The sequence below is a fragment of the Pholcus phalangioides genome, unplaced genomic scaffold (genome assembly GCF_987345545.1).
Source record: "Pholcus phalangioides strain wild (caught in Gottingen) unplaced genomic scaffold, Ppha-v1.0 ptg000021l_1, whole genome shotgun sequence".
In the NCBI taxonomy this organism is placed as follows: domain Eukaryota; kingdom Metazoa; phylum Arthropoda; class Arachnida; order Araneae; family Pholcidae; genus Pholcus; species Pholcus phalangioides.
In genome coordinates this window covers 11,788,123-11,815,286 of record NW_028301614.1, presented here as the reverse complement: position 1 = coordinate 11,815,286, position 27,164 = coordinate 11,788,123, and the positions used below count along the sequence as shown (strand labels likewise).

Here is a 27,164-nt window from a genome sequence, read left to right as displayed (position 1 = left end):
AGTCATTTGATTCATTCCAGGTTCTGCCCAAAATTTGAAGATAAGTTTTTTGAAACACAGAAGAACGCTATAAAAAAGAAAAATTGACTGAAGGCTGACTGAAAATGAACAGCTTCAGATGATGAACAGCTTCAGTTTGATGTTCAGAGTCTTGCACTGAAAAAAAGCATGCTTTGAAACCATAGTCTCCTTTTTATGGCATCTTCTATTAGCCGAATCTTTCATTTTACATGAAATGATTCAAAAACTTTCAGAATGAGAAGTTTAGATACATCTGCAAAAAAATTCCGAGGTGCACAAGAGTTAATCATACTCAAGTGAAAGAAATTCTGATGATAGGCGCCAAAATTCAGCTCATGATTTATTCAGCTCATGACGCAGCTGTTTTATGTTAGCGTTAACATGTGCATCCATATTAATGAAAATGTTCATTAGCTGGATCAGCATTCGTTATCCAAGGTAAAATCATAACGAATCTTTGTTAGCTGAACAATTTGTAAGCCGAGGCATTCATTAGTCGAGGTAGCACGGTATTTTACTGTTTCCTAGAAGATTCTACTTTCACAAAGTATGGTAGAATGAGGAATGCTTTTATTCATAAAAAAGGACTAAAAAACAGATTTATCCCTGAAAATTTTTGAGGACTTATTTTTTTCATGTTAAATTTTACCTCCTCTTTTACTTGCAAGCAGAATTCGCACCTTTAAAACGGGGGTGGGGGGGAAATTGTTCATATAAACTGAATATCTTACTTCATCACTCGTAAAAAGCATGACATTTATAATGTAATTAAATAATGAACCAAACATGGTTTTAGAAATGCTAGTATCCTCCGTGATCACATATTTAACAAGTTGGACTGTAATTCAATTTGTAATGTGTTTTTTTTTTTAGTCATTCAATTTGAAGTATTATGTGCAGAAAATGCTTTGAATTTTCAAATTTTGAAAGGATTTACTTTGAAAGTTGATAAAATTGTGTCTATGAATCTATTCTCCAGCTCCCAGAAAATAATGTGATGATGGGATTTGCAAAAGCTATGGCTTCTGCATGGACATATTACAATCGAGAAAGGTGAGGGATTTCTTTTATTTCATTAGATAATGGCGGCTCGTGGTTGGATATTCTTGAGGGGGTGCAGATTTTGTAAAAATATGCTGCCGCACACATCTATCTGTGAAAATATGTAGTCAAGTATTTACAATTAGTAAAGTATTGCACTGAGTTGAAAACTTATTTTTATTCATTAAACTATTTTTTAAATTATCTGTATATCTATGCAGTACAAAAATAATAATGCTCTATCAACACAACATTAATGTCAATAATTTGCACAGTGAGCCTTATTGATATTTTAACATTTTTGAAAATCATCATTTAGGTTCAACAGTTGATATCAGCAATGGTTTTTGCAAATTGTGAAAATTCATACTCTTCTTTCAATATCATACTTTAATTTAAAAGGTGCATTATATTCTAACAAAAAGTTATAATTTTTATATTCAAATATATTATAATTTACATAAAAGATATAATGGATTTAAAAGATAATAAACTTCCTTACCAACCACAATCAGTTTGTCTCCAAGGGCCAGAAATCCCCATGTCTCCAAGTTAAGTCTGGCACACCCCAGGGTGCAGTCCTCTCACCATTATTGTTTTTTATTTATATTAACGATCTTTTAATTCCATCAATTGCCATATCAGACTTTGCAGACAATTGCGTCATCTACCAAACAGTGTACAACGAATCGGGCCAAGCATCTCTCCAAAATAACCTCAACTTGTCTCTGAATGGTGCTTTTCCTGGCAATTACTCCTCAATTCTTCAAAAACAGTCTTTATGAAAATTAGTCGCAAAAGACCTCCCTTCAGTTTTTCTTATACTATTAATAACTCTATAATCACCAAAGTTTCTAATTATAAATATCTGGGTGTAATTATTTCTGCCAACCTCCGTTAGAATTTCCATGTTGATTACGTCTTTTATAAGTGTCTCCAAAAACTTTTTTTTTCATCAGAACCTCAAAAACTCTACCCGTCACCTCAGACATCTCTGCTTCCAAACCTGCATCCTTCCTGTACTATCATATGCCTGTGAAATCTGGGACAACCATACTCTCTCAAACATAGACAAATTAGAATCTATTCAAAATAAATCCGCCCGCTTCATTCTTAACTGTTGGTCATCCTCTGCCTCCTTTACTGAACTCAAGCGCCCACTCAATATGCAACCGCTTTTTACCCATAGATATATCTCTCGATTATCTTTCCTTTTCAAAATCCTTCATGGCCATTTTCTTATCGACACTTTCAATTTTCCAACTCCAGCTTCATACTTTTCAAAAATAATTAACGATTCGATTCGCAAAAATTGAAACCCATCTTTGCATTCACAGATTGTTTCAGATTTAGTTTCTTTCCTTGAACAATGACAGACTAGAACAACCTTCCATCAAACATTATTGATTGTACAATAGTTTCTGATTTCCTTTGTAACATCAACTGTCTCTGTCAAACTTTACAGCATTCCCTTGTATAGGCCTTGGCCAAGCACTATTGAATGAATAAATAAAAGGTAGATGGCAGCATCAGTATCCAGTGATGCAGTTTTCAGTAAGGCCAAAACGAGCATATGCTGACCCCCCCCCTCATGTTTCTAACCGCTAAAGGTATCTCATATTGATGCATGGCGAAACGCACCCAAACAGGAAAGACTAATACATAGCTCTCCATGGAAAGTGCTGCCAACCTTGACCATATGACCTGTATTTTACAGAGGACACTTCTTTTTAATCAGTGCTTCCAAAACTATTTTTCTAATTTATCAAATTAATTTGAAAAAAAAAAGTTTAATGTTACAGTCGAAATGCTCATTATAATGACCCATGTTATAGCAACCATTCCATTACGACTGGTAGAATAAGTTCCGAATGTTTTCATAGAATGACTATCATATATGTTTTAATTTCAATATTACGACCCTCCCAATATATCATTCGTTTTCAACAGGATGAAAGGAAACATTATACTGATCATCGACTGTATTAAGTTGGTATCGAATCCATTCGAAGAATTAAATTGACAAAATTTCCAAGAGAGGCATGCACCTTTGCGCCTCCTTCACAAGCCACCTGGTGCCAACCTATATTTAACCTGATATTCACTGATGGGGTTGAAAACAATATCACTTAGCCTTTTTTGAGACAATTTTTATTTTTAATGTTGTGGAATAATGATGTAGTTATTGTATTTTTCCTTGTGAATTTCAAGTTTGATTTTTCCGAGGCAGCATATATATAACGATTGTGTATAAAGTATTGTTTCGGGCGTGTAAGTTTTTTTTAAGATTTATCCAGCCATGATGTGTACCTCGTATCACCTTCTGTAAGTTGTTTGTAGTTGGTTCCTTGAAATATAAGTACAATATTTTCGAAGTTTTTACCATGACGAATAAGGAATGCTTAAAAATTATAATTTAAGGTATATATTACTGAACTGATTTCCGAGGAACACTTGAGTCTTTGTATGCTTCCGATTCACAAATATGTGCCCCCCCCCCCCTGCAAAAGGTGAATTTTGTGTAAGACCTTGGCTATGTTTATTTCACCTGGCATGTCTGTCAGAGAGAGAGAGTTGAAATTGAATACTTTATGAAATCACTGAAAATTTTTATCCATTTATTAACTCAAGTATATCAAAGATTAATATTACTGATTCATTGACTGAGATTTTTCCCCCAACAGCTATTCTTATTCACAAATTGAGCTTATTTATGTTAGACCAGGTGCTTTTAACTGTTCACACATCACAGGCTGCATTTGGCATTTTAATGAGACCTTTCAAACCGAGCACAACTCGGGTCTATCACCATCTATGGGTGATTTACTACCTAGTGAGTTGTGCCGTGCTCTCTTGTGCTAGTAAGTGTAAACCTAACAGTCTAAGTGTGTATCTAATGTTGTGTCTGATTTTTCAGTGCTGCCATCTATATTTCAGAAGTGAAGTGTAATGATTGAATTACATTTGTACTGTTTGTAGGTCTGTTGCTTTCTGTGGCGAGACTTTTCAACGGGGAGATCAGCTCGCATTTGCACCTTGAAGTTGGGAATCACAGAAAACCAACTTCAGCTGACCACCACTGTGGCGACGGTGGGGTTCGAACCCCAGACCTCAGGGCACGAGTCCATCACTATGACCACTCAACCACCACAGCTGCATTTTAATAAGACCAGTAAGCTATATTACATGTACACATTACCAAAATGTTTGGAGGGCATGCATTGAACACCCTCCGCTTTAGAGATTGTAGGGCTCAGGATGTCTGAAATCAGTATATTCCCCTCAAATGATGTGCACTAACAGCACCTATTTCGGGCTGTTAAAATGGTTGTTCCCATCTTCATGGTTAGCACTGGCACCTTTCTTTTCCAGAAAAAAAATGTTGCTAGAGATCATGAATTAAAATAATTATATACAGTCAAACCTTGTTAATGCGTCCCTACGGGTAACACGTCATTCAGCTTACCGGGTCACTTTTAGGAAATCTCAATTGTCATCTATGGGGTTCTAATGTTATTAAACCCCTGATAATGCGTCACCTCACTCTGCTTAATCAGTTACTTTTTGAAAGCACCCTCTCGAAAATTACCATTGAAATTGGAAACTCTTCATACAAGATAAGTTCAATATTCACTCTTATCACATCAAAGATCTACCTAGCATTTCAAGCAGAAGCCACGAAAGCCCTCTCTTCCACTACCTTTCACTGCAGGCTTGTTGACAGTTTCTTTCAATATTGGGCTATTTCTCAGGGCCATCATTTCAACTTTTTCCAGAAAGGGGGGGGGGGAGACAAAGAGCATATACTCAATGTATGCATATATATATTTGCATATATATACACCATTTTTAGTATATTTTCAAAAGCCGGGGGGGGGGGGTGCAATGGGCCCCCCCCCCCCGACATCCCCAAATGATGGGCCTGCTATTTCTTATTCGGGAATGGGTTCAGCTGGAATTTTTTTTTCTTTGCAAGTTTCGGTTCTTGGTCAGCTTTTGCTGAAAGGTGTACATGCCAGAAATCTGCACTTTTAGTTCTTTTTGATGTTTTAAACAAATCTTAGCTGGAAGATTTTCAATTATCTCTACCACTGTGTTCATCCTACTGTCAGAATGTTGTCCGAATTAAAAAAATTAAAAATTCATTCACCTTTAAAGACAAATCAGTGTTATATTGAAGGAATATGGAAATCGACCTAATAAGAAAATTTGTATCGGGACTGGAAAGCGCAACAGTCAGAAACTTTTCTATTTTCTTTAGAGAAAAGGATAGCTTCAACTTCCATTTCAATACAGACAAAATTTGCCAGTGAAAAATAAGCTTTTTTTCCTCGAACCATAACGAATATTTTATTTTCATTTATGATGTTCCAAAAGAATTAAACTGCCATACGAGACGACAACACCTTGATTTCCATAAACATGCAGAATAATTTGAGAGTTTTTAAAAATTGAAAGATAATATTTGAATTGTTCAAATGAGTAACTGTAGCAAATAAACATAAATTGACGAAGAAAAACTCAAGTAATAAATTTTCATGATTGAACTCATTTGAACAACTAAAATTTGGATTTTTCAGCATTAATGCATCAATAAGGGGACAGGAATCTATGCGGCCATGGCCTACTCTGTTTAATGAGTCACTTCATCATATTTTTTTGTCTCCCAAGAGTGACTTATTAACAAAGTTTGTTTGACTGTATATGTATTTTTTATTATATTAGATAAGCTATATTTATTTCAAATTTTTTTGCTCCTCTTTTCGTATTGTTGCATTGTTTGTGTTTTCAAAGAATATATGTAAGGGTTCTGCAAGGTTTGGGATAATTTCTTTGCATGTTTCAGACTTGCGTATTAGGTGAAAACTTACGAGATTCCATATTTTTTTCAGCGCTGCCATATTATTTGTAGTAGCTGACACGCACATAACTAACATTTGTGATCAACGCGCACTAGAATTTATCATGTGGGAATTGAACAACAAAATCAAAGTCCTGAGGTATTCATTCAGTGAACTCCATGGTGCTGCCACTTTGGAAGATGGAAACTTATTTGTGTAAGTTGAAAAGCAGATCTTTTTATGTTGAATCGATTCATTTGGAAAATTTTCCAATTCCATTTTAATCAAATATGAAACTTTTCCTAAAATTTCCCTATATTTCATTGATTTTTTAAAAATTTTATTTCATGTGAAATAACATTACATAGTAGTAATTAGCTTCTGGTTTGGTAACTGTTCATGAAATTAGACTTTTGGTGTATCATATATGTATAGCTAAGCATCATGCTCTGATTGGTTGCGTGTGGTGGTTGGTTGTCATGGTAATTTTCTCTCTGGCTCTCATCAGGGTCACATGTCGGCTCTCTGTGCCTCTAAAGTAACGGGCATCTTTTTTAAGTCACTTTGCTGGGCGATTTGCCTGTTGTGGCCTTTGTGTTTGTATTTACATAACCTTGAAAAAAATGTTAGTTTTTTCTTTACTTTAAGGTCATAGCAAGTAAATTGGAAATTAAATGAGTGAAATAGCAAACTTTCATGCACATAATTAATCAACTGATTTTCTTACGTGGTGCTGCTTCAGATCTCAGAGACTCAAGTCTCGCTACAGAGAGCAACAGGCCTACAACGGTACAGTTATTCAATCATTACACTTCGGTCACAGATGGCAGCATTACGTATAACAAGCATTACACAAAAACAAATTTCTCGGATTGTTCACTACATGTACATCTACCAATTCGTTAGAAGTTCCTCAAAGGAATATGGATGAGGTTCATGTATAGCTTAGTAGTAGGTGAAATTTACTGCATATTTTTAAGATTGCATCATAGCTTTTTTGTGAGGCAAATCATAGCATAAAAATATTGAAAATCATAATGCATAAAAACACAACCACACTTTTTAAAAGTCAGACTGCGGGAAAGATCCACATAGAGGGGGAAGGGGCTGATTAGAGAGGTTCTACTGTACTTAGCTTTCCTTTTAAACTTTATTCCATGATTTAAATATAAAATTCATATATTAATTTTTTTTCAAAATTTTCATGCTGTTCTGCAGGAATGGATTTCACTTTGATGAACAGCACCCAGGCAAGTGTCGAATGAGTCTCTTAAAAATATCCAAAATACTGTCTTTCTGTGCATCAGCTGGCATGTAAGAAATGAATAAGAGACCAGCATGCAGAGAACATCCATTTTTTCTGGCATGTCAGGAAACTTGAGTTGCAGATTTCAGATGAATTCCTAAATACCTGCACTTTAAGAATCAATAGAATTGGCTGAATATCACCTTGTCTGTTCTCTGCATTTTAGGATCCTTTGTTTTATGAACTAAATTTGGAGAGTTTGAGCTTTGTTTGCTTTTGCTATCGCAAGTCTTGATTTATTAAGAAAGTCTGATACTGACCATTATATATTCGTTCACTTAGGTTAAGATGAATTGAATGGAAACATAAGCATTTATGTATTTCTTATGGTGTATAAAATTATAATAAGTAGAGCAAAGATGAAAGAATTCCACTGCAGAAACACAATGTTGTAGTACAAAAGTGACAGCATATTTCTTTAATCTCTGAGTATGCAAGAAAAATGTGCACAATGCAGTATTTCTTATTAGATTGACGATAATTGAATGACATCGATAAGTAAATTCTCAAATTTCACTACTGATCATATTCCTGGTCGAAACACATTTGCTACAATTAAAATTTTCATGTTATTCCGATTTGCTTATTTATTCAGTATATAATAAATTGATATTAGTCTACTGAATACTCATTTGCAAGTATCCAGGTTCAAATTCCATTGAAGGCACAGTCGTGGTCAGCTGAAGTTAGTTTTTTGTGATTTCGCAACTGCAAGACATGAGTGTGATTAGGTCTCCCATTTAAAAAAATCTCCACCGAGAGCAAGCAGATCTTCAACACGATACTTGCATAGCATGAAAAATCAGGCATTTGATATTTTCATTTCAAAATATGAAAGACAGATGGCAGCATCATGCAGCAAGCATAACTCTGCCAATATAAATACATTAGGACTACCTATATACTCACAACATGTTCCGGCATGCATCAATTCATTAGAAATTCCCCAGAGGAATGTTTATGAGGTACATGTATGGTTAGGTAGTCTTTTAAATATATTGTTTAAACTTTGCTTTTCCTGACATGCCAGTAATGGACAGACTCCAACATTCAAAAAGTTTGTTCTCTCCTCCCCCCCCCCCCACCTGAATTCTACTGCATGCCAGCTAATGTTAGGGAATACTGTTTCTTTAGCTCGAGATTTTTGCTTAGAGTAGTCCTATTTTGCATTACTTAATCACAACTTTGTGTCTTATCCAGAGCCGTCTTAAGAGCATCAAGGGACCCAGTGAATTTTCTGAGGCCTTACCTGGCAAAGTCTTTAAAATTTCAATCAGTTTTAAATTTTGTGAGCCCCCCCCCCCCCTTTCTCTTGAGGTCCCTGGACCCATGCATTAAGAAGGCACTGGTTTTATCAGCACTATGCACAATAAGTGTATCAGGCAGCTATAGCTTTCCTCTAAACATGAAGAACTACAACTTTCTGATGTTGCTATGACTGTGGTCAGGATGCAAATAGATGCTTAGTTAGCCGGGGCAAACACATATTTTGGCTCCCTCTTATAATGTTGGAGAGATTAAAGGGTGAAATTTACTCCTCTAGTCTAGCAACCAAGGCACCAGACCTGTCTGTTTCCCTTTTGTTGTGGCCCTGGCTGTAGTGCCAGTGTGGTCACTTCCCAACCCTCAGAGAAGAGAGATCAACTATGAAGCTGTACGTTCAATGAATGTTGATCTTGCCATATATCAAAGAAAATCTTGTGAATGGGAGCCACCCCCGCCTAAAATGTGAGAGTATGACTGATATACAGGGTGCTTACATAGTAGGGTGGGTCAGAAAAATAAAATTCAAATTTTTTTAAGAGGCACAGCGATAAAAAGGTGCTAAATGGTATCAAAATAACACGTTTAGTTTTTAAAAATATTCTGATAAGTGTAACTGCCTCCGGATTGGTTTTTCGATTTTTTTTTTTTTCAAGGTAAGTTTTAGTTAGGGTTTCGACCAATTACGTTACTTTCTAAAAACTTAGACAAGTCGTCACGTAGGTGTGAGGAGTCAATGGGAGAGTAGTAAGACCCTACATGTACGGATGTGATGCCCATGTTCCCCATTATAACTCTGGCTGAAATAAGGCAGTTGTATTGTGCTCGTTTGTGCCATTTTCATCATGGATCATACTCGTTCAAAGTGGAAATGCCCGTTATTTTGTGATTCAAGTGACATTAAATGCAGTATATTAACAACCTATGAAGATGTTATGAAGTTCTATGAGTGAAACCGTCATAAGATAAAACGTGGAAACGAAACTAATGAAGATCTATGTATAAAAAAATAGAGGACATTGTCATGGCAAAAATTGAAGAAATATGGTCAAGAGCTTCCATTCCTTCTGTCCAACATAAATGAGTGAAAGTAGTGTTGAAAGCGCATTATCTGAAATGCAAGAAATATTTTAAAATCACACCCTAAAATAACGAAGAAGTAATTAGAAGAGTTTTGCTGTAAACTATTGTTTGAAGAAGTAATTAGAACTGTGGAAGAAGTAATTAGAAGAGTTTTGCTGTAAACTATTGTTTGACATTTCATCTTGCAAGTGTAAGAACATTGAAGAGTGCATTTGCCCCAAATACAAAAAAATACCTGTCAGAGAGAAGAGCTTCCTAATCGACCAACGAACGACCAAAGTCCTACAAATACATGCTTTATACTTTGATGGACGGAAGGATAAAACTTTATACATTTTTTCGTCCTTTTCTGATATAATAGACAGAGCATATTTTATTGATGATAGAACCAGAGTCAAAGCACCAGCTTCTGTACATCTGAATGTATTGAACAAGCACAATCGTTGATTTCTTCCTGGAATCATAAATGTCTATGAAGTCTTTAGTGACAGTTGGGTGTGACGTGGAACTAATGTGAACGTTGGTAAATATGGAGATGTCATAAGTCTCCTTGAAAAAAGGTCAGATAAGCCGTTGCTGTGGATTATCTGTCTACTGCATATGAACAAATTACCCTTCTGACACTTGCTTCTACGTATTGATAGCAGCACATTGAGACCCAAAACATTTTCAAGGAGAATCGGCAAAGATATAGAAATATGTGAAAAAAACAGTTTTGTTTCAAATTATTTCAACAGAGTTACCCAAGTTTTCTATTCAAGGTGTTAGCATAGACCAAACATTTGTATATACAGAATAGTCTTAGCACAGTTTCAAGAGGCATATTTCCCAAAGATTTTGCAAACAAATCGCAAGGCAAAATGTCTCATACCTGATGGCTAACTTGTGCTAATCAAATTCTACGTTTGTGCATTTCGATGGAATCGTAAATTTTGATGGATTGGTAAAATGTGGTGCATGCTGGTACTGTGCACTCTGTAAACATGCCTTTACCGCCTGGCAATCGAGTGGTTAGGGAGCTAGCCTCTCACTGTAAAGGTCTGGGTTCGAGTCCTGGTTCGGGCATGGATGTTTACTAACACTAACATATTCCCTGGACAGATCATGCTGATCTCTTGGGAATATGTGAGGATCACATTATTTGAAAAAAAAGATTCACATCAAGTTTACTATATTACCTAACATATGAGTGTGGTTTCTCCCTTTTTTCCCTTTCACACCGGCACTTGAAATTTCTGGTTGTGACCTTGTGGTAGTGATTGAAATAATGGAAATTCTATAAAATGATTCACGTTAATTTCTACTTGTATGCTTTATTATAGACCCTATATAACAATAATTGCTTACATAACTATATTACTCTCTAGCCCTTGCACACTTTCCATGATGTGAACATGTTCATCTATAACTATAAATCCTGTATAACGATACTTTTCTCTGGTTCCTTGAGCATCGCTGTAATTAAATTTGACTCTTTATTTTCAGAGATGGTCAAGAAATCGCTGTAGTTTATTATCGTTGGGGATATTCCCCTGATCATTACGAGGAAGAGGTATTGTGAATGTTCACACATGTTATTCCTGACCTTCGTATGATATTCTTTCTCAAAATTCTTTTTATCTATTAGCTGCTAAGGTTCTGTTATTATGCTTGATTTAAAAAAAAATTAATTTCATTCAGGATTGGTCTTTACGCTTGATGATGGAACGTTCAACAGCTATCAAGTGTCCTTCTGCCGCTTATCACTTGGCTGGCATGAAACGAGTACAATATTGTCTCACACTTCCAGGCATGTTGGAAAAATTTATACCAGAAGGAGTGGATCCAGTGTTGATCCGCAAGGTATTCGCAGAGCAACATGTTCTAGACATGGTATGATGTATGCTCAGAAAGTTAGCTTTCACAGCTTTTTATTGAAATGTTGAACCGGAAAATTTGAAAACCTGATTGTTTATATATATATTAGGGCTGGAAATCGATTAAAATTTTTAACTGGTTAATCAAAAAATTTTAATCAAATTTTATTCAAATATTTTCAAATGCTATTCATTCGTAGCAAACCTAGTGTTGGTAACTATATAATATTAATTGATATTATAATATTACACTCTATTCACTTCATGCATCTACCCACTGAGTGGATGTAAACAAATATAAAAATAGATTTAAAAAATAAAGGCTTCCCACTTGAAGCTATTTTAATATCGTCCCTCTTTACCATAAAACATGAATGTGCAAATTTCTAGGAGTTGGAAAACGACTTTTGAATGTTACTCTATGCAAGTTCTCCTAAAATGTTTTGTAAAATGTACAAAACATCCCCTCAATAGGGGATATGCATTTGCACTTCTGGCAAAAATAAGTGATCCAACTAGCTTATAAACCCAAACGTGAAAATTTGCACATTCATGTGTCTGGCACAATGGGGACAATATGCTGACATGCTTGTCATATCCTGGTATTTTTTAGCTAGGATCTTTTGTCAATGTTTTTTAATCTGTAATTTTAGAAATCATCACTCATTTTCGTTGAATCAACTTGTGTTTCCTCATGGTGAAAAATTTGATCAAAATATTGATTCAAATATTTTTAAATATGGTCACTTATCTGAAATGTTATACATAGGAACATAATTTAAAACATTTAATCGGTATAGTAAAAAAATCAAGTTAAATGATAAGTTTTTAATAAAAATTAAAATTGAATTTTTATCAGATTAATCGAGTCAATTAACTCAACTATAATTTTTAACTGCCATTAGCGATTGATCAATTAATCAGACCAGCCCTAATATATATATATATTTCAACTCATAATATCTCATTATTTTATTTTTCTTAAAGACTGAGGAAGGTGCCAAAGCAGTTTCGACAGGTATCAGTAATCCTCACAATTTCGTTTTGAAACCTGAGAGAGAAGGGGGTGGTAAGTGTTGCTTTTTATTTATTTTATTCTAACTAATTCATACTGAATGTACGCTATGTTGCAGCCATATTTTTGCATGTAACCTTGCTTGTTGATCACCCACTTATGCTACTGTTGCCATCCTCCACTTTGCAGTACTTTTGTTTATTCATTGGAAGTTCTGCAGAGGAATATGGATGAGGGGCATGTCTGGTTTAGTAGTAGTACTTTTGATTTGCAGTGTTGCCACCTTACACTGAATATTTTTATTCACTTGCCTGAGTGTATGCACAACAAGTGTAGAAAGCATGTTTGTAATTGAAATTTACACACATAAATGACTATGCTTTAATAATTTTATAGTTAATAGGATATGTAATGGAACCCATATGAAACAAAACATCTAGAAACCAAAATAATAATCCTTTTTTTAGACAGGTTTTCATTGTGTAAATGTGCATGTTAATATTGTATAAAGGTATGAAAGGACTTGCAAGGGGTTTCCGAGCTATTAGGCCATGGTTTAAGGGATTTCCTTTCTAACATTTCACCCACATCCATGGTAGGCATCTTCTGAGGTTACGTAGATTTCAGCGACAAGCGAGAAAGGCTTCATACATCAAGTATCATCGACTTGTTCTCTATGTACACTTCTGAGTCTTAATCAGCCACATAAGAACGGCATTGGTTGGCTTGTGTGGATGTGTCGTGCTCTGATTGGCTGCGTGTGGTGTCTAGCGGTGGTTGGCTGTCATGTTCATTTTCTCTGTGTCTCATCCAGGTCACATGTCGGCTCTCTGCGCCACCAAAGTAACAGGACCAGAGTGGAATGCACATTCATTGTCTCCTCCTTTCGATTTATGTTGTTGTGCTTGAATATTTCAGTGGCTTCTCTGTGAAGACGAGAATGGTAGTGCACCTCAGACAATATTACCTCGGTGTTTTCAAATTTAATTTTGTGACCGGTTTCCCACTTATGTTCTACAATGGCTGAACTTTCTTTCCCAGGTGGCAGCTTCTCTAGTGTTCCTTTATTCTTGTAGCAGTACTTCTTTTTTGTTGTTCTTATGTATACTTTTCCATACGAACATGGAACCCAGTAAACACCTGCCATGTAAAGCAGGTTTCTCAGATTTTTTGCAGAGGTGATAACCGGATTCCATGCTCGTGTTGAAAAGTATACTTCAGAACCACAAAAAGAAGTACTGCTACAAAAATAAAGAAGCACCAGAGAAGCTGCCATCTGAGAAAAAGAGAAAATTCAGCCATTTCAGAACATAAGTGGGAAACTGTCACAAAATTATATTTCAAAACACTGAGGTAATATCGTCCAAAGTTCACTACCATGTTCGTCTTCATAGAGAAGCCACTGAAATGTTCAAGCACCACAATATAAATCAAAAGGAGGGAACGATGAAGGTGCATTCACTTGGGTCCTGTTACTTCAGTGGCACACACACAGAGTCAACAAGTTACCGATACGAGAGCAAGAGAGGAAATGACCACAACATCCAATCGCCACTAGACACCACATGCAGCCAATCAGAGCACAACACATACACACAAGCCAGCCAATGTGGTTCTGCGGCTGAGGAAGCCTCAGAAGTGTACTTAGATTATCGATACCTCCAATCAGATTCCAATCCTTAATACTTCCATCTTCGAGTGTTGCTCGGAATATAAAATCCCAGTCATTAAACTCCCAGTCCCTGTTCCAGGACCCATTCTATCCTGTCCTACAAACTAGCTCCTAAACGTAATTTTAACAAAGCAAATTACCCACTAATGCAAAATATTCTTCGCTTCCACTTCAGTGATTTCCTATCCATATCCTCTTCTAACAATATTGACACCCTTTGAACCACTTTCAAGTGTATTATAGACAAATGCTTAGCTACAGTACCAATTTAAAAGTTTCTTTTACTTATTTTCTTAATCCGTGGATCACCAGAGATGATATTCATCTAAAAAGGAAAATCCACCATATCGCTTTCAAATATAAAACCAATAAATCCAACTCACTTGAATCTGTAATTTCAGCTTCCACCTGCGATCACAGAAACCTAATTTCTGCCCAAAAGACCAAATACCCTCCCCCCTCTCTCTCTCTCATTCATTACCCCATTATTTAAAAATTAATCCAACTAAGTTTTGGAGTTATCTTAGACCTAAATCTGTTGACCCCACTTCCCGCAAAAGTTCAAATAAAGATATATCATCTACTTCAGAGATGGCTGCTGAGTTCAATTTAGTGTTCTGCTCGGTTTTCTCAATAGATGCCTTCTTCAATACTCATTTTTTTACTCTATTCACAACTCACCCCCCCCCCCCCCAATATCTTTCTCCTAACAGGGTATCCTATAATTATTGAAAAAATTGAAACCTTATTCTGTTGGCCCGGATGACATGTCAAATTCCATTCTTAAATTTTGTGCTGATGAAGTCTCTGACTATCTTTTAATTTCGTTCAATGATTCCCTAAATACTGCTATCCTCCCCCAATGATTGAAATACCAATAAAATTATTTCTATCTACAAATCAGTTCCACTTTTCGATCCCCCTAACTTTAGGCCAATAGCAATTATCCCCTTCTGTTGTAAAATCTTCGAACATATTATAGCAAAAGAAATCCATATGCACTTAGCTTCCATCAACTTTTTTTTCCAATCAACATGGCTTTAGACAATCTCTCTCTACTACCTCTCACTTGGCCCTCTTCATCCATGACCTCTCGGGAGCCATTAATAAAACCTACATACTGATACTATTTTCCTATATTTCTTTAAAGCTTATGATAAAGTTCCCCATGATAAACTTTTCCTTAAATTCTCAAATTTTGGTGTCAACGTGCAATTACTTAAATGGATGGAGGCTTTCCTAAAATATCGTAAACAGTTCGTCTATTTTAATGATCATAACTCCCCATCCACCTTCGTAAAGTCTGGGACCCCTCTAGGATTGGTCCTCTCCCCCTTTATTATTCTCAATTTACATCTCAATGACCTCCCAGAATCCCTCAACTGCACCACTAGATTCTTTGCAGATGACTGTGTAATTTACCATATCATTTACCAAGAGTCCAATTAAGAACTTCTCCAACATAACCTGGCTTCCATCACTGACTAGTGTTCCTTATGGCAGATGCCTATCAATATCTCAAAAAAAGTTCACATGAGAGTTACCCATAAATTACTTCCTCTTGAATACTTTTACTTCATTAATAATTTAACATCCCAAGTTTCTCAAATACTTCGGTGTCATAATCTCAGCTGACCTACGTTGGAACAAGCATGTTGACTACGTTTACCAGAAGTGTCTAAAAAAAACTTTTCTTCCTCTGCTGCAACCTTGAACATTTCACTCTGGATATCAGACTACTCTGCTACCAAAATTATATCTCTCCTAGTCTTTCTCATGCCGCTGAAATCTGGGGCCCCTACACCTCCAGTAATATAGACAAACTTGAATCAATCCAAAATAAATCCACCCGATTTGCTCATGACTGCTGGTCATCTTTTGTTTCCATGTCTGAGCTTAAAAATGAACTTAATATCCTCCCTCTCTCTCTTTCTCAACTCTTCATCTCATTTTTCTCGGTTAACCCTTATTATATAAGATTTTCCATGGTCATTTTAACTTTGATACTTCTGGTATCCTAGCCATACCCTCCTACATCTCCAGAAGACGACCATTTCCTTAAAATAAAACCTATTTTTGCTTCTACTGACTGCTTTAAATACAGATTCTTTCCTCATAGCATTGGTGACTGGAACAAACTCCCCAGCTCTATTGTCGACTCCCCCCACTCTATCACTAGTTTTTAGTTTTTTTACAATATCAAACAATATCTTTGTGACGTTCAATCGCATCCTCTTGTATAGACTCCAGGGCCAATGATATTGTATAAATAGAGAACAAGTTAATGACACTTAATGTACGAAGCCTTTCTCGCTCGTCGCTGAAATCTATCTACCCTCAGAAGATGCCTACCACAGATGTGGGCAAAATGTTAGAAAGGAAATCCTTTAGACCATGGCCTAATAGCCCGAGAAACAGCTTGCAAGTCATTGAATGCCGGCCATGAAAGCCTCAGACAATACTTCAAAGGTATGAAATGTTGTTAGCATAAGATTTCAGACTTTCTATTCTACTCTGTAGTTTGGTAAAATGAAAGGGTTTTCATGAGAAAAGTATACTTTCGTCCTTAGTGAAATACCAACTCTCTGAAACTATTTCGTAACTTTGAAAGAGTTTTCATAGCTGCATTTTTCCAGAGTCACAGTGAAACCCCATCACCCTAGTTGCAAGAAAAAAAGAGGATCCAGATTTTTTTTTATGGCTGACCTCTTACCCAAGGTTTCAACTCATAAACCACTAGATGACGTCAGACCATATTCTTTTATATGTGACAAAGCACTTTTGTTTCTTTTGTAAAGAGATAAGCACTTTACATTTGTATGCCTTACTTTTTCCTGACAGTCTAAAAGTTGAGATAGCAAGGGCTAAAACAAAAATGCAAAAACTTCCAGATAACTACAGGAATTTAAACTTGAAATTAATGCCCAAAGTGAAGGGATTTTTTTTTTCTTTTTGATATATAGAAGTTTTTAAGATAACAAGAGAAGTTTAAGATAACAAGAGAAGTTTAAGATATCAACTACAGTCAAATCCTGTTCTAACGAATACAGTCAAACCTTGTTAATGAGTCACTCTTGGGAGAGCAAAAATATGACTTAGTAGGGGGAGTGACTTGTTAAACGAGTCAATTCCTGCCTGAGGACAATTGGGACTTCCAAAAAGTGACCCGGTAAGCGGAGTGACGTGTTAACCGGGTGACGCACTAACAAGGTTTGACTGTACTGTTATAGTGAAAATCTTGTTTTAATGAACACTTTTCTAATCCTTCAAATAAATATACATAGGAACAATGCAAACAACCTGAAATTCCTTTATAACATAATTTCATTATAACGAAGTGATTTCTTCGGTCTCTTGGCGTTCGTTATAATGGGATTCGACTGTATATACATAATCAAGGATTCCTCTTGATCTCAACTCTTCGGCCAAGAACCAGTGACCTACTCAGCTGTCACTTTTCTTGTAAATATCACCTCACAAGGCACAGGACTTATTTCGTCTTTCCAAAGCAACTTCTGGAGTTAGTCATCTCTTTAACAAATTTGGTGCCATATAATGATTTATCATTCAATCATACTATACTATATAATATTGATAAAAATAAGTAAATGCTCAGAATTTTTTCAAATTATAATTCGATTTCTTTCTCAAGCATATGATTATTTTATGCATTTGACATTCGTTTCAGTGGAAAAACATATTACTGCGTAATTATTAAGAATTCAACCATGATTTCAATAAATTTAATCTAGGTACATGGAAAGATCAATTCTGTAATAAAAAAAATTTTTGTCCAAAATTGAGAAATCTCACAGATTATTATTTTTTTGTTTCCAGGTAATAATATTTATGGAGATGAAATTAGAGAGACACTGAAAAGTGTTATGTGTGATTCATCAAGACAAAATTATATTCTTATGGAGAAGATCAATCCTACTCCTATACCCAATTTCATTGTTCCAAGTTCAGGTCAGCCAAAGCTTACTGCAATAACTACTGAAGTTGGTATATATGGTGTTTTAACAGGGTATGTATATATTTTAGCAATTTTTAATGTGTGCAATAGAGATGGGATTCCCCCCCCCCCCCCCCCCAGTATCTCTGCTCTGGCTCTTCTATGAATATAGTCAGTTTATAGATCCATTGCCTCTTTGAGAAAATATTTATCAGCATGTGGTTCATTCAACTATACAATGAGCTTGGTAAATCCATTTCTTATAAAATCTCTGGAAAGTGCCTTACATCATCTGTAGATGCGTGTGTAGGCAAAGGGTAGTGTTTCCCAAAGTGGGTGATGTTGCCCGGATAGGGTGATAAATGATCCAGGGAAACGGTAGAAGCTATGAGTATTATATAATATAGGATCCTATGAGCTAGCATAATTTGGGAGGGGGGAGAATAACAAAAAAAATAGTTTGAGAAACTCAGATTTTTTTTTTTTAGAGATCCTAGGCAATGTTTAGATATGGATCAGGGTTATACTATGCTATTAGATCAAGGTCGGACAAATCACAAAAAAATCTAGGTGCCAAAATAATTTTTTAGGAAAAATTTAAAAATTTTTACCCAAAAGAAGATCCAAAATCATGCTTCTTTTTTCTTTTTCAGGGCATATTGACCCTCTTTCATGTTAGCAGATATACTGCTACAAATTCCAAACATTTTGTGCTGTTCTCAGCCTGCAATTTAGTAACTACGCAAAGAAAATTTTTGACACCAATACCAATTCTTTTAGTCAACATGGTGACCTGGGATTTGTCCAGCCCTGCATTAGATGTCTGGTTAATCAACAAATATGTGTTCAAATTTGGAACCTTTATTTATAGTATCCCTGTGCGAGTACCCAGCTTTTCTTGCAGAAATCAGGCGAGGTGTTATCTATTTCTCTGGGATTCATTTCTCAATCTGAAGTTTGAATAAAGGAGTATACCAAGCGAATGTAGAAACTAAGTGGTGTATTATTTGGGCAAATATAAAGAATTATTAAGCGAATCTATTTGACTGATCAGAGGGTTTTGAAAAGACGTGTAGGTATCCAAAGGTTTGCAGCAATAGATCCAGGTCTGGCATTTCTGTTTTGTTTCACTAAAATCAAAATCTATAAAAATCTCTTGCTATTGTACTTTTCTAACCACTGCCACTATATATACTGACAGTTATTTTTTGTATGTGGAAGTGTTTTTCTTTCATTTCAAGATGATACTTTTTGATATGCCATTGCTGAGGTAACTTTAGTGACTCTTTCTTTGTCCTTCGAAGCATCTAAGTGCTTGCAAATGATGACATTTTACTCAAATAATATTGTAACATATTTCTCTACTCATATTGACTTTAGAGAGCATCCCGCAGGAAACTTTGCTGAAGAATGAATGCAATCACTTAAATGAAAAAAAAATTTCAACATTGATTTATCACATAATAATGTTTACATTATAAACATTATTAAATAGATTATATTTAGTGCTATGGTTGCTGGTTTTCCATTTGCATTATACACTGAGTGGCCACTTTATTATGACCACCTTGTTGATATTTTGTTGGGCCACCTTTTGCCTTTAATACTGCATTGATGAATTTATTTTTCAAATGGTGTGGGAATGGATGGTTGTGGATCTAGATGTCTGGGTCTAGATGTTGCAACTTCATTCCACAAATGCTCAATGGGATTGAGATCTGGCTATTGTGGTGGGAGGGGCACCTAAGCAAAGTAAACTCTTCTTCATGTTCCCTCAAACCAATCCTGCAAAATACTAGCACTATGGCAGGACAAATTTTCTTGTTGAAAATAGCCATCACCATTGGAATAAACCATCAACATAACAGGATGTACTTGGTCAGCAACAGTGTTTGGATATGATGCCGCATTCAGATGTTCATGAACATGAATTAAAGGGCCCAAAGCTTGCCAGGTAAACATTCCCCAAACCATCACATTGCCTTCACTAGCTTGAAGGGCTGTAGCAATGCACTTGGCTTCTATGCTTTCTTGCAGTTTCCACCAAATTCCCACTTGCCCATCTGTATGGTGTAACTGAAAACTGATCCAATACTGATCCATCAGACTGCATAACTTGTTTCCAATTACCCACTATCTGATCCATGCGCTTCTGCGCAAATTCAATACTTTTTTCTTGTTAGCTGCATACATACAGCAACATGCTCAAACTGCCCTTCAGCTTCCATTGTATAGTAAAGAGTGCAGAGATCCTTTCAGATGGTCCTTAATATCTTCTGCAACTTGCTGCACTGTTACTGTTTTCTTTCACAAATCAGGGCCATAACTAGGCTTGGGCAATTGGGGCACTGCCCCTGGGTCTTGAGCTGAATGGGGGGTCAACAAAAGCTAATATTTGTTTTGCATAACGATAACCTTTTCAAGAGGGTCCTCCCCAAGGAAAAGTCTGCTCTGGGACCCCCAAGAAGGCACACTACTGCCCTGGTCTGGAGACTCCCTGTTCTGTCCGAGTATTCAAAACTCAGTGACGACTACAAGTTGTATCAGGTTTCACTACACGTACACGCACATTCCCTCATTTACCGATTCGTTGGATGTTCCGCACTTGGCGGTGTAGCAGTAGTAGGTAGGGCCTCCAAAGAATGGCTCGGGGATCCATGATGTTCTTAAGTCAGCCACCTCGTTGGGCAATTTGCCTGTTGTGGCGTTGTATTTGTATTTGTATGTTGAGACCCGGTTTTTTGTCACAGTCTGATCTTTAAACACTAACTACAGCTTGCCTTGAACATTTCACAAATACATCAGGTTTTTAGATACTCGCTCCATGGCTCTGAGAGCGTATAACTGAGTATACCGAACATGTACTTTTTACATATGCCTGGCTATGGTATATAGAAAAAGATTTTAACGCTTTCGTTCTTTATTCTTTCATCAAATATAAATACAAGGCCACAAAAGGCAAAATGCTTATCAAGGTGGCTGAAAAAAGATGCCATAAACAAATGCGGATGTCATATATTTCTAAAATACCACAATCCCCAATTAAAATGCAATTATAAAAACAAAGACTATATTTACACAAAATATAATAAAATCATCCCGCATTTAAAGTTTATCAAATCATATTTTTTCTCCCATATCTTCACAAACAATTCACCTATACTACTGTCTCTGGAAGTAAAATTTTCTCTTCTATACTTTACTGCCTAGCTCTCTAGCCACAACAGTGTGACGCCACAGCTCATGTGCTTAAAACTGTCTGGTGGTAATAATAAAGTGGCAACTTAGTGTAACATACACAGTTAAATACAATTTTAGCCGGTCAATAAGATGATAGGAAGTTAAGAGGTGGCTGACAGAACAACAAAGATGACCTTATGTCACATTGCTACCACAAGATGTCCCACCCACTTGGGATTTAGCGCACCAACCTCTCAGTGAGACATGAAAAAAAGTAGAGTGTTGTTGTTTAGAATTTGCTATAAACTGTAGGTCCCGATAAAAATTTTCTCTGCACTGCAGAAAATGACCATGGTACAACAAAAATGATTGATGATAAAATTTTAGTGTTGTTTCACTTCTTTTTACATTTTTGCCGATATTAAAAAATTAAGGCCAAAAACATGCACTTACATGAAAAGTATCAGTATTATTGACTAGTTAAATTTTAAGTGATTTTACAATGATCGAAAATCTGAAATTAATATGTTCATGTCAATTTCCACACACAAACAGGACTGAGCACCTAATTCATCAGAATATCGAGACTGGTTTTGTAGTGAAGACGAAAGAGACTGATATGAACGAAGGTGGTCTTTGCTCCTGCATCGGCTCATTAGGATCGCTATACCTGGTTTAAAATGCATGCATGACATGCAAAATATGAAATAGCTTCAATGTGATGGATTAGTCATTGTGTTTGTGTGTATTTATATCGTTGAAAATTAAGTTGAACTTGAATGTTAGTAATTTTATGACAGGCGAGATTGTGCATACCATTATCATACAGTGAAAATCTTATATAACAATGTTACTCTTTCGTCCCGATGCTCTTTTATCTATGTTTATTTCTTCTCATAGTATTAATATATTTTATCTATAAAGATACCTTCTTTACAGTGATGCATTCCTCCGGTCTCTTGAGTATCATTATATAAGTATTTCATTATGTGAGTGTATATATATATATATATATATATATATATATATATATATATATATATATATATATATACACATTGGTGTACACAAAGGGGGGATTTTGGGGTTCTAACTCTTCCCCCCCCCTACCTTGAGAAAATTCTGCTTATGCCTATGTATATATACACATACTGCCTATTTTGGGACTATTTTCTTTTACAACACTTTCAAGATTGATTGACTGATGCTAAAGAAAAAACATTTCGTGCAATAGTTGGGTGTTAAATGTTTGCATGTACTACATAGTACTATAATTAAAATAAACGTTCCTATAATGAACAAAGATATTACAAATTTTCACACATAACAAAGTTATTTACATTTCGCTTAAATTTTGTATTGCTTATCAAGTTGGTACTAATATATCAAGAGTTCACATATAAAAAATATTTTCGCTGTTTTTTCCGACTTCGTTATGAATGAGTCAAACTGCACTGCCAAATCTGCTACTTGACAGACATTATTAGTGGATAGTATACCTATGACAAATCGAATATGGAGAAAAAGAGACCTTTTTGTCCTCAGATTCAAATTTTCCAATGTTCCAACTTGTTCTTGTTCAATGCTTTTGTGCGAATGTTAAATAATGCTCAAAATAAGACTAGGTGAAATCAGTAGCCTTCTAAATTTCTTTGTAGCAAATACTGATGGCCATCTTGGCTGCATCATAGCAGAGATGCTGCTACCAGACTATGGCTAAGCTATACTTGCAATTCATAAATATTTCTCGAACTTCTAATGCATTGGTACATACTGGAAAATGTATGTATACTAGGGCCAGGGCAGTAACTAGATGCTTGGTTAGCTGGGGCAAGCACGTGTTTTTGCTCCCCCTTGTAATGTTGAAGGTGACACTTGCACCACCTCTGGTTCTGGTTGAATACTCATAGAGCACCAGGCCCACTTGCTTCCCCTCTCCCCCCCCCCTCGGTTACGCCTTGACTAGGGCTGGACTAATCTATTACCTGATGACATGCCAGGAGCAGCAACTTAGACAGAGCATGTTATTTTTTTCATACGCCTGACCCAGGTATGTAGAAATTTTTTTTAACACTTTCATTCTTTATTCTTTCATCAAATACAAATCCACAACAGGCAAAATGCCTAGCGAGTTGGCTGAAAAAAAGATGCCGTAACAGATATAGATGTTGTATATTTCCAAAATACAGCAACTCCCAATTTAAAATTCAATTATAAAAACTAAAGGCTATATACATCTGATAAAATATCATACAATGCCCATAAAAAATATTTATGGTTGTCTCATTCTAAGTATGTATAGCTTCTTGATTTACCCCAACATGTTTATCGTATTTCTCTTTAAACGTGTCAATACTGTTACAATTTACTACCGCCTGGGGTAAGCTATTCCATTTATTAACAACCTTATTAGAGAAAAATTCCATGTGACACCACAACCTGGAGTTGTCCCTTTTCAACTGATATTTGTGTTCCCTGGTCAAAGCAGTCGATTGGCAGGGTACTAATAAAATTCATGGTCCATTCTGTTTCAAAATTTTAAACACTTCGATCATATCCAACACATTGTGTTCCTCCAAAAGCCACAGAGGTCGTTTACTAAACGAATACCTGACATGAGCGGTCTATCTTATTGCCAGAGACTTCAATTTCTGGGTTTACACTCACGGGAATGGCGTAGAATTGCTGCAGATCTGAAGATGTGCTACAAACTAGTCCACCAAATTGTTTATCTACCATCGAGAGAGCCTTTCTTTGAGATCATAGACAGGCGAGTTAACCTACGTAGGCATCGCTTCCAAATAAGAATACCAACGGCTAGAAGGGATTGCTTTTTCCACGGATATAGATGCCGTGTGGCAAGAATATGGAACAGTCTTCCACCAGAAGTTGTATGTGCCTCCTACGCAAGATTTGCTTCCACTATTGGGGATTTCGACCTGACTCCGTATGCGAAGTGCTTCCCGTACTGACTTTTTTTTTTTTTTCTTCCAGTATAAGTGCATTTCATGCCTTCTGGGGTTATTGTAAATAAATAAATAAATATTGAAAAAATCGTCTCTTCATAGCTCAAGCCTTGTGTTTCAACCAGAGCACATGTAGCTTTTCTTTGCATCCCCTCAACCAAGTCTATATTCCTCTGTAGGTATAGTCTCCAAACCCTTACAACATACTCCAGTCCAGAATGACCTAAGCCCCGGAAACGTAGAAAAATCCGTTTTGGAGAACGTGAAGACTTTCTCAAGAATGGAATCAAGTATCTGGTTCACTTTTTTTTTTACCATTGCTGAATATGAAAAGTCAGTGTTCAGAAACCTAAGCCACTTGTCAATAAGAATACCCAGATACATGAGCTCCCACAAGGGTGAGGCTGACAGGGCCCCTTGATGATTTTCATTATTTTTTATTTTTTATGCTATAAATTAACTAAAGTGAGGGCCTGTGAAAAGTCTGGCCTTTGGCCTAAGACAACCCTGCCCAGATAAAAAATACCATATAAGATCGGCAATGATGCAAGCGTTCCTACACTCATATTTGAAATCCCACAGAGTTCATTTGGCAGTCATGATGAAACATACAATCTATGTATGGTGGTCAATTTTTAGAGTCCTAATATTTGAGGCCCAGTGTGGCCATGGACCTCAAATCCTCTAATTGGACTTAACCCGCAAACCAGGATTTTCCACATGCTTTTCTATATAGTAAATTTATAAGGAAAAAATAATACTGGAATTCATGTCAGGTCCCTGGGCTGGAGCCCTGTCAGTTTTTGTCATGATTGTGGTTGGGCACCTGCCAGTCCTGTATCATAAATCGGTTATGAGTTACAATATTATTATATTATGGCTCCTTTTGAAGCAGGGGTGCCTCATGATAATTGAATTTAATTACAATTTTACTGGTTTTACAAAACTGGTTTTGTAGATGGCTCTATTCAAGTTGGGGGGGGGGTCTTTTTCTCTGTAGACCTGTGAAGCTCTTAAGACCGACCTGGGGGTGAACACCAACCTGCCTACTTTTTTCCCAATGCAACAGGGCAGAAAATCAAATTAGACAGTTTGACTGATTTTAAATTTTTAATTTATGACTATTGCTTTTGAATTTTTGTATTCCCCCCCCCCCCCCCCGCTAAGTTTTGATTTTTTTTTTTATATTCAAATAAATCATTATTTTTGTTAATTTTTGAAGCAAGTAAATCCAATATTAATGTTTTTCAAGGGGCATGTGAAATAATTTCAATTCAAACATCTATTATTTTGAGTCTTATGAGTTACATAAATTTTTCAAGATTTGTCCAGCCCCAATGTATATGTATTGTCTTAACTATAAATGCATCAATATATATAGCAACCAAACTTAACTGGCGAGCTATTTCGTGGCTTTTTTGCTTACCAAAGATCATCTCCAGTGGTGAGAGTCCCTTCAGGTAGTGTTCTAGAAGAAGAATGACTCCCCTTGTGAAGGTATTAGAAATAAAAACTAATTTGGGAAATAATTTTTTTCCTATTAAAATACGGGACGTACAGTCACTAAATAGTGTTTCCATCTTAACTTCCCCCCCCCCTTCCCAACACATAGCCCTAGATCTACACTTTATACCTTTGATGCTTCTTAATATTATCACTAAATTCACGCGAAAACCATTTTGTGTTTTAACTGATAACACTTATGCGATTTTGACAAGGACTGTCCTTATTAATCTATCATGATTGAAATTTTTATCTGAGTTAATCGACTCAGTCCAATTAAAATTTTGTGGTAATTTAAATTTTTCATCAAAATGTATCAAACATTTGAAAAGTAATTTGATTTATTTAAAAACCAATAATATGTCTTAAACATTGTTCCTAAATATTATATTTTAGCCAAGTGACCATAGTTTTCCATGGGAAACAATTTTTTGCGTCTGGTAACCATGGGGTCCTATTTTCTTTAGTCAGACCTGGCAAGCTTTTGATTTGCATAGTTTCAATCTGATTGAAGTAATTACGGGTTATTTAACCAAATATTGGATGTTAATTAATGATTGTTTGCTACAGTTTTCAATAGTTTGTTGAATGTATTTGTCTTCAATTGTCTTAATCAAATACAGTCAAACTCAGTTATAATTACATCAAAGATTTCATGAAAATTTGTCTTTATAACCGAGGTGTTATTGCAACCAAGGTTGACGTAATCGTATGAAATTAAATACTGTACATGAAGTTATTTCATTATGAGATTGGGGTGATCGTAGTTGATCGATAAAAATACAGAGAAATTTGATCATACATATGGGACATCATCTTTTATTGCTAAAAACGTTTGAAGTTGTCAGCTAAATTGCCAAATACTGCTTGTAAGTAACCCTTAGTGATCAAGAAAGCACTACAGAGCAAGTCTTCAATGATTTCAGATGTATTTTACAAAAGAAGAGGTAGATAATTATGTAATTATAAATTATGCAAATTATATTCGTTCCTGATTCATCAAATTATGAATTAAAGTAAGCTCCATTTTAAAAAAAAAAAAGGACATTTTTATTTTAAAAAAAGAAAGCTGAAAGTTATGGGAAAAGTACAAGAATATCCTGTATATGGATAATGCCAATGAGTATGTCAAAGTGCCAAACATGTAAAAAAAATGTTGTTTTCAACGTTAGGTGTCGGTAGAAAAACCGACAACACATTTGTTGAATGTGAGCTATGTCAAAGAATTTTTTTGAAAGAAACCATAAAAATGAAAGCAAAAGTGATAAAAAATATGTTGTTACTTATGCAGTCATTTTAAGCAGGAGTTCTTGACCTTTGGCCTTAAACAGACCCTATATGCCAATGAGGTGAAGACTACCCTCTTTCACATAATAATTATTCAAAATATAATGCAAAAAAAAATTACATACTGTTTTCTTATGCAAACTTATGGGCACCCCCTCCGTAGCCCTTTTAAGGA

At 35.8% G+C, this 27,164-nt stretch overlaps 1 protein-coding gene across 1 annotated transcript in view; it reads left to right on the top strand.

Annotated features, from left to right (window-relative positions):
- LOC149070625 (glutathione synthetase-like) overlaps positions 1–22,172 on the top strand; it is a 31,950-nt gene extending 9,778 nt beyond the window's left edge. Inside the window, exons 6-12 of the mRNA XM_089248966.1 lie at positions 1,001–1,074; positions 5,955–6,119; positions 11,041–11,107; positions 11,236–11,427; positions 12,399–12,480; positions 17,936–18,125; positions 21,789–22,172. Of these exons, the coding sequence (XP_089105092.1) occupies positions 1,001–1,074; positions 5,955–6,119; positions 11,041–11,107; positions 11,236–11,427; positions 12,399–12,480; positions 17,936–18,125; positions 21,789–21,912 (894 nt within the window). The 3' untranslated portion in view covers positions 21,913–22,172. The remainder of the gene's footprint in view (positions 1–1,000; positions 1,075–5,954; positions 6,120–11,040; positions 11,108–11,235; positions 11,428–12,398; positions 12,481–17,935; positions 18,126–21,788) is intronic.
- Positions 22,173–27,164: the final 4,992 nt, after the last annotated feature.